The sequence below is a fragment of the Globicephala melas genome, chromosome 5 (assembly GCF_963455315.2).
Source record: "Globicephala melas chromosome 5, mGloMel1.2, whole genome shotgun sequence".
NCBI lineage: Eukaryota > Metazoa > Chordata > Mammalia > Artiodactyla > Delphinidae > Globicephala > Globicephala melas.
In genome coordinates this window covers 22,325,465-22,338,824 of record NC_083318.1, presented here as the reverse complement: position 1 = coordinate 22,338,824, position 13,360 = coordinate 22,325,465, and the positions used below count along the sequence as shown (strand labels likewise).

The 13,360-nt window shown below is 41.1% G+C and overlaps 2 protein-coding genes across 4 annotated transcripts in view; one reads left to right on the top strand and one right to left on the bottom strand.

Annotated features, from left to right (window-relative positions):
* Nucleotides 1-13,360, top strand: part of METTL14 (methyltransferase 14, N6-adenosine-methyltransferase non-catalytic subunit) — a 57,150-nt gene that overhangs the window by 41,232 nt on the left and 2,558 nt on the right. The gene's annotated exons all lie outside the window — the stretch shown is intronic.
* Nucleotides 11,904-13,360, bottom strand: part of SEC24D (SEC24 homolog D, COPII coat complex component) — a 108,717-nt gene continuing 107,260 nt past the window's right edge. For both annotated transcript variants that reach the window (XM_030863968.3, XM_030863970.3), the window contains exon 23: nucleotides 11,904-12,732. In XM_030863968.3, coding sequence (XP_030719828.1) covers nucleotides 12,592-12,732 — 141 coding nt within the window. In that variant the 3' untranslated portion in view covers nucleotides 11,904-12,591. The remainder of the gene's footprint in view (nucleotides 12,733-13,360) is intronic.

Here is a 13,360-nt window from a genome sequence, read left to right as displayed (position 1 = left end):
GGCAAGCGGGGGCCACTCTTCATCGCGGTGCATGGGCCTCTCACTATCGTGGCCTCTCGTTGCGGAACACAGGCTCCAGATGCGCAGGCTCAGTAGTTGTGGCTCACGGGCCTAGTTGCTCCGCGGCATGTGGGATCTTCCCAGACCAGGGCTCGAACCTGTGTCCCCTGCATTAGCAGGCAGATTCTCAACCACTGCGCCACCAGGGAAGCCCCAAGGATTGGTTTTTGATGTAATCATGTTGACTATGATTCAGATAAGCTGCATAGGTGGAGGGATTATTTGGCCTTGTTCAAAAAGCAAGGCATATATATATGCATGGTAAATAGGAGCTCAAGATTATAGCTTACTTTTCTACTGCTATGTCTTATTGAAATAAAAATGTTAAAGCATATAAGCATGATTAAGAATATTGTATTTATAAAAATAATTCTAAAGCAAAATTTAAGAAAATATAAGCACATGTAAGCTTGTCAGCCAACTGACTTCCTAAATTTTAAATCCCACCCACCTCCTTGAGATGATACTGACAGGAGATTGGGTCAGAATGGCATTAGAACCTCTTTGGGGAACATTCCCAGTTCTGATTGCTTTCGAGTGATTACTTCTTAAGTGAAAGATTCCCGTTCCATTTGATAACCTGTCTTTGCGGGCTCATTTAGTTCTGAGTTAATAACCCTGCTGCTCATGCTCTTAGCAATTGGTCTGTGTCATTGACTTTATAAAGGCAGCAGGATGCTTTCTCAGCGTCTGCTGTGTGACACATAGTAAGTGCTCAATAAATAAATAATCCTTTACTCTTTGCTTGACTAATAATTGTAAGTAATTCCCAGAGGATTTTTTAATAACCTTCTCTTTTCACTTCTTTTCCCTTCTGTTGTTACTTTCTTGCTGCATAAGAGTAATGTGTTTCTCTAGTAGGGATTTTTTTTCTCTCAAATAACAGAATATCATCTTTGAGGCTGAGGAAACAAAGTAATTTCCACTGACTTACTACTTATCAGTGGACTTACAGAATCAATTTACTTTGGTCTGACTTTAAAAGCATCTGACTCTTTCCCCAGGAACAAATTTTTAAAATACTTGTGCCAGATGCAACCTATTAAAAAAGACAAAGTATTTAACCACATCTGTATCACCTTGTTAATAATGGCTTAAGTAAAAAGTTGGACTGTATGCCTCCTATTTGTAACAGTGGACCCAAGGGAGAGTAGATTGCCTGAGAGTGAGGAGAGGACAGGATGGTTGAGGACGGGCACAGGGTGGCTCCCAGGAGTCCTGGGAAACTGCTGCTGGTCGGTAATATTGCCTCAGGGAGAGATGACATCACCGGGAGGTAGCTGAGTTGCGCACAGAGGAAAGTGTCGTCCCCAGGCTACACATTCATTTCCCCAAAACACAACGTGGAAGCAGAGGAGCCCTGGACTTCAGGAGACTGTGGGGCTTTGACACTAGTCATCAGTATGGACCAAAGATAGGAAATCTTACCTGCCAGTCCTATGAAATAGAGATTCTGATTCAGTTAGGTTGATTTTTTAAAAAAATATTTATTTTTGGCTGCGTTGGGTCTTTGTCGCTGCGCGTGGGCTTTCTCTAGTTGCGGAGAGTGGAGGCTACTCTTCGTTGCAGTGCGCGGGCTTCTCGTGGTGGCTTCTCTTGTTGTAGAGCATGGGCTCTAGGCGCATGGGCTTTAGTAGTTGTGGCTCGCGGGCTCTAGAGCACAGGCTCGGTAGTTGTGGTGCACGGGCTTAGTTGCTCCACGGCATGTGGGATCTTCCCTGACCAGGGATCAAACCTGTGTCCCCTGCATTGGCAGGCAGATTCTTATCTACTACACCACCAGGGAAGCCCCAATTAGGTTAATTTTTTTTTTTTTTGCGGTACGCGGGCCTCTCAGTGTTGTGGCCTCTCCCGTTGTGGAGCACAGGCTCCAGACGCGCAGGCTCAGCGGCAATGGCTCACGGGCCTAGCTGCTCTGCGGCATGTGGGATCTTCCCGGACCGGGACATGAACCTGTGTCCCCTGCATCGGCAGGCGGACTCTCAACCACTGTGCCACCAGGGAAGCCCAATTAGGTTGATTTCTAAAACATGACTTTTTTTTGTACACTAAAGTTTACTGCTGCAAATTTATATCAGTATGCTGAATCTGATTTCCCCGAATTTATAAATGTAATAACCTTTCTGCCAAATAGGCATATTAAGTCCCTAAAACACTGATTGGGTAACATTCTAAATCCCATGGGGTATCCTAAAACTATTTTTCAAACATTAATATGTTTCCAAAGAAACAGTTTTTCATGGACCCAAAGGATACCTCAGTTTGAAAAATACTGACTTCAAAGTCTTATTCTGTAAAAGGTCTTAAAATTGAAAATTCTTATCATAAAAGAGCTGTGTGTTTATAACTCGTAACAATTTTTTTAAATGTCTTGAAAATAAAAAGTACACCCTAGAAATTCTTGCACAAGTCATACTAGTGGGATTGGATCTGCAGTCACTATTATAATGATAGTTCCCTAAACTAGACACTAGTCATTTTGCTTCCCAAATTGAGTTTGTTCATTATGTGATTTAAAACTGGATTTTATTGTATTAAGTTGGGATGACAATGGCTCTGGAAATTATGTTCATGAGGACATACTTTGGGAATTGGGAGAGTTTGGCCTGGACAAGGGACATGATAGGGATACGTGATAGCCTTTGAACTATCTGAAAACTGCCATCAGGTGGAAGAAGAATTCACCTGTGCCCTCAAAAGACAGTTTGCACAAAAAGGGGATATTTCAGTAAAACAGTCTGCTAAGTATGATTTTCTAACAGAACTGTTCATAAATGGCTGCTTGGGAAGGAGTAAGCGTCTCATCACTTTTTTTTTCAAGCAGAGGCCAGAAAACATCTGTTAGAGATGATGACTAGGGGATTTCTCTTGCCTTTTCAATTAAGATTTTTTTTCCTTTTTATCCAGGTTATTCAGTATTACATCTTAAGTTTTCAGCAATTATAAATCACATTTAATTCTCCCCAAAGAATTGTCTTCTCTGGAAGATTACTGACGAAGCTTTTTGGAAGCTTTCAGACACTTTAGTGTGTAATGCCTCCTAGAGGAGCTGAAGTTCAATTTCAGATTATCCTTGAACATGATGTAAATTTTGATCCTTACTCCTCATTATTACATTAATAGAGAACCATGTTTCCATCTGACAACATTACAAAAAAGACTAATATACTGTTCCTAATTCTCAACCTACTGTCATTAGGTTAGATTTCTAGGAAGTGAAATCTCTGAAACCATCTTTTAACTGGACCCTTCTATAGCATTTAAAGATGCTTGGTTTTAAGGATATAAATTAAGATTCTCATGGCATGTAGGAGTCCGATTAGTCCTACTTTTCATGATCCTTAGCAAGTTTAATTTAAAAACCTAATAAAATAATAACGGCAATGAACTGTGATGCCTGGGTGCCACACTGTGCCAGGGACTGTTCTAAACCTTTTACACTTATTAACCTAATCCTTGAACAACCGAGTAGGAAACCGAGGCACAGAAAGGTTTCTAATTCACCTGTATCACACAGCTGTGTGGTAGAGCTGGTATAGAAATCTGTGTGGTCGGTTCTGGAGCTCATGCTCTTAGCCATTATGTTCTAGTGCCTCTCAAGGTTTGGGGGAAGGCGTGACTGTTTCAAAACACCATGGGTCAGCACTCACACCATTTTTGGCAAGTGGTCATTCAGGATTCACTGGAGCAGTTCCATTATATATTGGGTTCTTCTACCATTGAAATCGAATCTCTCCATTTGTACTCTGTATTATATTCCCTTCTGTCCTCCAAGTCTTGCTCTTCTAAGGGTTTTGTTTGTTTGATTGGTTTTGTTTTTTTTGTTTTTTTCTGTTTTCAATCTTCAACATTCTTTAGAGTTGAAGAATGGAAGAGTACTGCCACTATTTTTTTTTCCAACATAATACTGGACTCTCCACCAGCATTTAAATGTCAAATCATCCCTGCCCGTCCTAAACAACAAAATCCTCCCTTCTGTCTGTGACCCTCTCTCATCCCCTTCTTGAGTTGCCGCCATTCTGCCCCCCATTTCTCAAGCTATTCCAATCTAGCATTTAAGCTCGTTGACCCAGTAAAACTGCTCTCACCAGTTCCCCATGACCTTTTTACTAATTTCAACATGTTTTAGTCTTCTTAGCTTGCCTTGGGAAGCCTGCAACTTGGCTGCCCACCCTCCCTGCACCCCTCCTTTCCCTTGGCTTTGTGACATCCTCTCACCAGGTTTTCCTTCTTACTTCTCTGGCCCTTCCTCACCAGTCTCTTCAGGTTTCTGTTGCACTCTGTCAAGGATTTGCTGTGCTCTCACTACAGTATTGCCCTGTTTTTTTCATCCATTTGTGTAGCTTTTTTCCCCCTCTTTATGTAGGTGGCTTGCAAATTTCCAGCCCAGAGTTCTCTCCTGAGCCTCAGACCCCATATATTTAGGTGCTGTAGTTGATCTCACTTGCATAGCTTACAAGGGACCTCAGCATGTACAGATGTGAACTACTGCCCCTTACCCCTTACACACAGAGAGACACACATACGCACAATCTGCTTCAACTCCTCTGTTTCTTAGGGAATGGTCTCACTGTCTACCTAGCTGCCCAAAGCAGTAATCATTTTCAGACACTTCCTTTTCCCTCACTAACTCCAATTCCTCCCTGTCCCCCTCTGTCAGGTACCCTTATTTTAGTTCAGGCCACCACATGTATCCTCAATGGACTACTCTGAGAGCCGCCTAAATGGGCTCTCTGCTTCTAGTTCTGCCACCTTACACCCCCGAAGTGATCTTCCTAGAGTGTGATATTTTCACTCTTGCTGAAGTCACTGAATGTCTCCAGTTTGCCTTTAGGCTTAAGTCCAAACTCCCCCTTGACTAGGACTCACTCAGTTTTATCTTTTGCCACTTTTTTTCTCCTTAGTAAGTTCCAGTCAACTTTAAACTTAAAATCCTTTGAGTTTATTGAAAGGGTAATATATGCCCTCTCTCACTCTGGGCCTTCATGCGTATTTTTCCCTCTTCTGGAATATTTACCAATACTCCCAATGACCTGGCAAATGTCTACTAAATTTTCCAGGTCCCAGCTTCAGTGTAACTACTGTGAAATCTTTACTGACTACACCCTGCCCCCTAGCTAGACTAGGTCAGATATCCCTAGTATATATGCTACATATATATTTGCATATCAGGAATACATATACATATAATATATATATAGCATATCATGACATTTATGAAACTTTAGTTGTAGAGGTGGCAGGGATTTGGTTTGTGCTGCTTACTGTTGTCTGTCTCCCCAGTAGAGGGCATAGTGCCTGGCACATAGCAGGTGTGAAATAAATATTTGTTAAGTGAGAACATACTGCCTCTTTGAACAGCACATTCTTTGAGCACCTAATTACTTAGGTTCTTCTTTCAGTTGAGCAGCACCTTGTCACTTCTATTTATTGGTTCTATTTCTGTACCCTTGGGAACACACAGGGCAGTCATTAGACTATCTTTTTATTTTTTTTAAAGTTGTACCCCACTTATAGTTATTATGAAATATTGGCTATATTCCCTGTGTTGTACAGTATATCCTTGTAGTTTATTTTATATGTAGTAGTTTGTACCTGTTAATGCCCTACCCCTACCTTGCTCTCCCCCCATTCCCTTTACCCACTGGTAACCACTAGTTCTCTATATCTGTGAGTCTTTCTTTTTTGTTATATTTACTAGCTTGTTTTAATTTTTAGATTCTACATGTAAGTGATAACATACAGTGTTTATCTTCTCTGACTTATTTCACTAAGCATAATACCTTCCAAGTCCATCTATGTTGTTGCAAATGGCAAAATTTCGTTTTCTTTTTATTGCTGAGTAGTATTTCATCGTATATGTATTCCACATATTTACCTATTCATCTGTTGATGGACACTTAGGTTGCTTCCTTATCTTGGCTGTTGTAAATAATGCTGCTGTGTACATTGGGGTGCATGTGTCTTTTCAACTTAGTGTTTTTGTTTTTTCCAGATATGTACCCAGGAGTGGAATTGCTGGGTCATATGGTAGTTCTGTTTTTAGTTTTAGTTTTCCACATTGGCTGCACCAATGTACATTCCCACCAGCAGTGTACAAGGGTTCCCTTTTCTTCACATCCTCGCCAACATTTGTTGTGCCCTTTTCGATGCTAGCCATTCTTTTTTTTTTAAATCTTTATTGGAGTATAATTGCTTCACAATACTGTGCTATTTTCTGTTGCACAACAAAGCAAATCAGACATATGCATACATATGTCCCCATATCCCCTCCCTCTTGAGCCTCCCTCCCATCCTCCCTATCCCACCCCTCTAGGTCATCACAAAGCACCGAGCCCATCTCCCTATGCTATGCTGCTGCTTCCCACCACCTAAGTGTTTTACATTTGGTAGTGTATATATGTCGATGCTACTCTCACTTCGCCCAAGCTTCCCCCTCCCACCCCATGTCCTCAAGTCCATTCTCTATGTCTGCCTCTTTATTCCTGCCCGGGAACTAGGCTCATCAGTACCATTTTTTTTTTTTAATTCCATATATATGTGTTAGCACATGGTATTTGTTTTTCTCTGACTTACTTCACTCTGTATGACAGACTCTAGGTCCATCCACCTCACTACAAATAACTCAATTTCGTTCCTTTTTATGGCTAATATTCCACTGTATATATGTGCCACACCTTCTTTATGCATTCATCTGTTGATGGACACTTAGGTTGCTTCCATGTCCTGGCTATTGTAAATAGTGCTTCAATGAACATTGTGGTACATGACTCTTCTTGAATTATGGTTTTTTCAGGGTATACGCCCGGTAGTGGGATTACTGGGTCGTATGGTAGCTCTATTTTTATTTTTTTAAGGAACCTCCATACTGTTCTCCATAGTGGCTGTATCAATTTACATTCCCACCAACAGTGCAAGAGGGTTCCCTTTTCTCCACACCCTCTCTTCGGTATTTACTATTTGTAGATTTTTTGATAATGGCTATTCTGACTGGTGTGAGGTGATACCTCATTGTAGTTTTGATTTGCATTTCTCTAATAGTGATGTTGAGTACCTTTTCATGTGTCTTTGGCCATCTGTATATCTTCCTTGGTGAAATGTCTATTTAGGTCTTCCACCCACTTTTTAACTGGATTGTTTGTTTTATTGATATTGAGCTGCATGAGTGGTTTGTATATTTTGGAGATTAATCCTTTGTCTGTTGTTTCATTCGCAAATATTTTCTCCCATTCTGAGGGTTGTTTTTTTGTCTTGTTTATGAGGCTAGCCACTCTAACAGGTGTGATATCTCATTGTGGTTTTGATTTGCATTTCTCTGACGATTAATGATGTTGAGCGTCTTTTCATGTGCCTGTTGGCCATCTGTATGTCTTGGAAAAATGTCTATTCAGGTCTTCTGCCCATTTTTTTAGTTTTTTTAAAAAATTTATTTATTTATTTTTGGTTGCATTGGGTCTTTGTTGCTGTGCAGAGGCTTTCTCTAGTTGTGGCGAGTGGGGGCTACTCTTTGTTGAGGTGTGCAGGCTTCTCATCGTGCTGGCTTGTTGTGGAGCACAGGCTCTAGGCACGTGGGCTTCAGTAGTTGTGACACTCGGGCTCAGTAGTTGTGGCTCGCGGGCTCTAGAGTGCAGGCTCAGTAGTTGTGGCGCATGGGCTTAGTTGCTCTGTGGCATGTGGGATCTTCCCAGACCAGGGGTTGAACCTGTGTCTTCTGCATTGGCAGGTGGATTTGTAACCACTATACCACCAGGGAAGTCCTGGGTTGTTTGTTTTTTTAATGTTGTATGAGCTGTTTATACATTTTGTATGTTAATCCCTTATCGGTTATATCATTTGCAAACATTTTCTGCCGTTCAGTACTTGTCCTTTCGTTTTGTTTATGGTTTCCTTTGCTGTGCAAAAGCTTTTACATTTAATTAGGTCCCATTTGTGTTTTTGCTTTTATTTCCTTTACTTCAGGAGACAGATACAAAAATGTATTGCTACAGTTTATGTCAAAAAGCATTCTGCCTATGTTTTCTTCTAGGAGATTTATGGTTTCTGGTCTTACATTTAGCTGTGTAATACATTTTGAGTTTATTTTTGTATATGGTGTTAAAGAATGTTCTCATTTCATTCTTTTACATGTAGCTGTCTTGTTTTCTCAGCATTATTGAAGAGATCGTCTTTTCCCCATTGTGTATTTTTGCCTACTTTGTCATAGATTAATTGCATAAGTGTGTGGGTTTATTTCTGGGCTGCTTTGTTCCATTGCTATGTATCTGTTTTTGTGCCAGTACTGTACTGTTTTGACTACTGTAGCTTTGTAGTATAGTCTGAAGTCAGGGACCATAATTCCTCCAGTTCTTTTCTTCTTTCTCAAGATTGTTTGGGCTCTTTGGAGTCTTTTGTGTTTCCATACAAATTTTAAAATTATTTGCTCTACTTCTGTGAAAAATGCCCTTGGTATTTTGATAGGGATTGCACTGAACCTGTAGATTGCCCCAGGTAGTATAGTCATTTTAACAATATTAATTCTTCCAACCCATGAACACAGTATATCTTTCCATCTGTTTGTGTTGTCCTTAATTTCTTTCGTCAGTGTCTTATAGATTTCCAAGTACATGTCTTAGGTAGGTTTATTCCTAGGTATTTTATTCTTTTTGATGCGATTGTAAATGGTATTATTTCCTTAATTTCTCTTTCTGTTTGTTGTTAGTATATAGAAATGCAACAGATTTCTCTGTATTAATTTTGTACCCTCCAACTTTACTGAATTCATTGATGAGCTCTAGTAGTTTTTTGGTGACATCTTTAGGATTTTCTTCCTATAGTGTGATATGTGCAAACAGTGACAGTTTTACTGCTTCCTTTCCAATTTGGATTTCTTTTATTTCTTTTTCTTGTCTGATTGATGTGGCTATGACTTCCAACGCTGTTGAATGAAAGTGGTAAGAGTGGGCACACAAGAGTTACTGATATTAGTGGAAATGCTTTCAGCTTTTCATCGTTGAGTATGATGTTAGCTGCGAGCTTGTCATATATGGCTTTTATTTTGTTGAGGTATGTTCCCTCTTTGCCCACTTTCTGGAGAGTTTTTATCATAAATGGATGTTGAATTTCGTCTAAAGCTTTTTCTGCATCTGTTGAGATGATCACGTGGTTTTTATTCTTCAGTTTGTTAATGTGGAGTATCACACTGATTTGTGGATATTGAAAAATCTTTGTATCCTTGTAATAAATCCCACTTGATCATGGTATATTATCCTTTTAATTTATTGTTGGATTTGGTTCGCCAATATTTTGTTGAGGATTTTTGCATCTATGTTCATCAGTGACATTGGCCAGTAATTTCCTTTTTTTGATATTTTCATCTGGTTTTGGTATCAGGGTGATGCTGGCCTCATAGAGTAAGTTTGGAAGTGTTCCTTCCTCTGCAACTTTTTGGAATAGTTTTAGAAGGATAGGCGTTAACTCTTATCTGAGCCTTTGGTAGAATTCACCTGAGAAGTCATTTGGTCCTGAACTTTTCTTTGTTAGGAGTTTTTTTTTTTTTTTTTTTTTTTTTAATATTACTGATTCAATTTCATTACTGGTAATTGGTCTGTTCATGTTTTCTGTTTCTTCCTAGTTCAGCCTTGGGAGACTGTACTTTTTTAGGAATTTGTCCATTTCTTCTAAGTTGTCCATTGTATTGGCATATAGTTGTCCTTAGTAATCTCTTACGATCCTATGTATTTCTGTGGTGTTGGTTGTAACTAATTTTGTGTTTGATTTTATTGATTTGGGCCCTCTTTTTTCTTGATGAGTCTGAGAAAGAAATTTCAATTGTTTCACCTTTTCCTAGCCCAGGTCTGGGTCACAAGGTGACTGACTGCAGAACCCCGGGGGCCCTGTGGCTAATGCTGGCTCACTGGTGGGTGGAGTCAGGGTCCAGGAGACCCTGTGCATTTGCCCACCCACTGGTCGGTAAAGCCAGCTCCTGGGGCTAGTGCTGGCCTACTGGAGGGCAGAAACAGGTCCTGGAGTCTGGATGCAGGGCCCAGGTGTCCCAGAGCTGGTGTCAGATGGCTGGGGGTTGGGGCTGGTTCCTGACACAGTTGGGTGTGGGGTCTGGGGGATCCTGAAGCTTCTGTTAGCTTGGTAGTGGGTGGGCCAGGTATGTAGAGCTGCAGTTTTCTTTTGGCTGGTGTCTGCCCTCTGGTGGATAGGGCTGGGTCCTGGGGTCTCTGGCTGGAGAGCCCTGGGCTGTCCCAGGGCTATTGCCTGTGGTCTGCTGTGTAGGGCTGGGCCCTGAGCCCTGTGGTGGCAGGGCTTTGCACAGAGGGTCTTCAATCAGCCTGTCTCCCTGTGGGTGGGCTTGTGTTCCCATGCAGTTAGTTACTTGACCTGAGGCATCCCAGCACTGGCACCCACAGGCTGTTGAGTGGGGCAGGGCTGGGTCCTGAGGCTGATAAGCTAGAGGGATGGTTCCAAAATGGCACTTGCCAGCACCAGTGTCCACCTGGTAGAACAAGCTCCCCAAAATGACTGCCACCAGTGTCTGTGTCTCCAGGGGAGCTGCAGATGCCTCCTGCCTCTCTGGGAGACTTTTCAAGATCAGCAAGTAGGCCTAACCCAGGCTCCTATCAAATTACTGCTTCTGCCCTGGGTCCCGGAGCAGGTGAGGTTTTGTGTGCACTCTTAGAGAGTGGAGTTACTATTTCCTCAGCCCTCTGGGACTCCTGAAAGTAAGCCCCACTGGCCTTCAAAGTCAAATGCTCTGGGGGCTCATCTTCCCAGTCCAGGACTCCTGGGCTGGGGAGCCCAACATGGGGCTCAGACCTCTCACTCCTTTGGGAGAAACTCTGCAATTGTAATTATTTTCCGATTTGTGGGTTGCCCACCTGGAGTTATGAGACTTGTTTGTATCATGATTCCGCCCCTCCTACCCATCTCCCTGTGGTTCCTTTTTATCTTTAGTTGTATATCTTTCCTGGTAGGTTCTGTGTTTTTGCATCAATGGTTGTTCTGCAAATAGTGTTTTTGTTGTGCATGTGAGAGGTGGTGAGTTCAGGATCTTTCAACTCTGCCATCTTGGCAGATCTGATTCATTAGACTGTCTTCAAGTGAATTAAGGAATGTGGTCTGGGCTTCTGTTTCACACATTGTATGGTGCCTAGAACTGAACACTCACCTCAGAGTGGAGTGGGATCATCGCTATACTTACTTGACAGGCAGTCCTTGTAAAAAAGTAGCTTGGGATCGTATATGCTCTCATCCCACTGAACGTTCATGTTGACAAACCTACATTTCTTTTTTTTTTTTATAAATTTATTTTTATTTTTGGCTGCATTGGGTCTTCGTTGCTGCGCGTGGGTTTTTCTCTAGTTGTGGTGAGTGGGGGCTACTCTTCAGTGCAGTGTGTGGGCTTCTCATTGTGGTGGCTTCTCTTGTTGCGGAGCACGGGCTCTAGGCGTACGGGCTTCAGTAGTTGTGGCTCGCGGGCTCAGTAGTTGTGGCACGTGGGCTGTAGAGTGCAGGCTCAGTAGTTGTGGTGCACAGGCATAGTTGATCCGTGGCATGTGGGATCTTCCCAGACCAAGGCTCGAACCCGTGTCCCCTGCATTGGCAAATGGGTTCTTAACCACTCGGCCACCAGGGAAGCCCCACATATTGGAGAACTTTTAAATTGCCTTTCTCAAGTACACTGTCTCTGACATTGCTTATATTTATTTATTTACCTAATTCTCCTCAACTCCCCTGCAAAATAGTTTTTAGTGATCCATCCAAACAATGTTTTCCAAGACGCTTTAACTACTACCCTTATTTCTTTTTAAAATCTCAAAATACCTAAATAATGAATTCTGTCTGCTGAGTAAGAGCATATGAAGTGATTTATTGAACTGGTTAAGATCCATTATATACAGGTAGAAACCATCAAAATTGTACAGGGAACCATTAAGAATATTGATAAAGACAGTTTTACAGATAAAACGACAACTGGAAAATAGTTTTAACATACATAACATATAATTATGAAAAAAATATAGAACACAAATTGTTCTACCAAATAGATTCCAAGGTTATTTAAAAGTCTGCTATGCAAACTTTAAGTTGAAAAATGTGTTCAATGGGGTTACATGGTTTTAAAAAAATTAAGCATAATGTAAAAATTAAGTTGTTTTTTTCCTCACTGCAAATGGGAGAGGAACCAAAACTTTTTACTCCAAATCTATACATTTTGAAAAATAATTTATATGTCTAGCACAAAGAAAGAAAATTGAGAATGTTTACAGTTCTGTAACCTATGCCTTTCAAGAAATGCAAACTGCATCAGTTTTAACAGGTAAAAATTGTGCAATCAGAAATAGACTGTTCCCTTTAAGGTACAATTGTACCTTCATTGGCTTTATACCTGAGCACCAAAGCTGTAGTTCTAAATGCCGTCTTGGAAAGCTATTCTGAAAATGAGTAAGAAATCAAAACTAGCCTGTTATTGTCAGGAGAATTAGGCACCAAGAAGGAGATTATCTCCTTAGAAATGCAGTATTAACAATAGAGAAGTTTCAATTAATTAAGCAGCTGACAGATCTCCTTGTGAACACAGCAAAGGAAATCCACATAGGATGATCCTCCATAAAGTCCTTTGTCTTCTACCAGGAACTGTCGGAAAACCATTTCTGGCTGTTCTCGCTGCTTTACTATCGTGAGCTAGGAAAAAAAACAAGTTAGCTGGTTATAAATATTTTCTGAATGTGGCTAAATTTTGTATCCTTCAATTTCACCAAAATTACATAATGTCCACTGTCTGTGAGGCCTTGGAGGATAGGAAAGTGCCTATTATCCAGAGTGGAGAGAGGCAATAACCCCAAAACCACAAAAACCAAGACATACAATTAATTATAAGTGGCAACAATGAAACATAAGCCAAGTGCTACGGGAAAGGCTTCACAATGTAGTGACTGTACCGAACCTTAAAGGACAGGGTGGGATTTCCTTAAGGAGGTGGGGGCCGAGCTAGCATTCCATGTGGGGACCACATACAAAAGACACAGTCCTGCCTGGTATGTAAACTAGCCCACACTTCTGAAAGGCAATGGGAGGTAATGCCTTTGGGTTTTTGTAGGGAATGTGATCCATTGAAGGTGTTTAAGAACAACTGGTTATGGTGCCTAGAATGCACTGGGGATATGAGGGAAACCAGACAGGAAGCAGTCGGAAGCATCTAGGTGGGAGATGATCAGGATCTGAATTAGGCAGTGTAGGTGCAAAGGAAGTGGATGAAAGAGAAAATGTAAAGTTCTTCAACCACTAAAATTAATAAATTAATTCTTCAAAA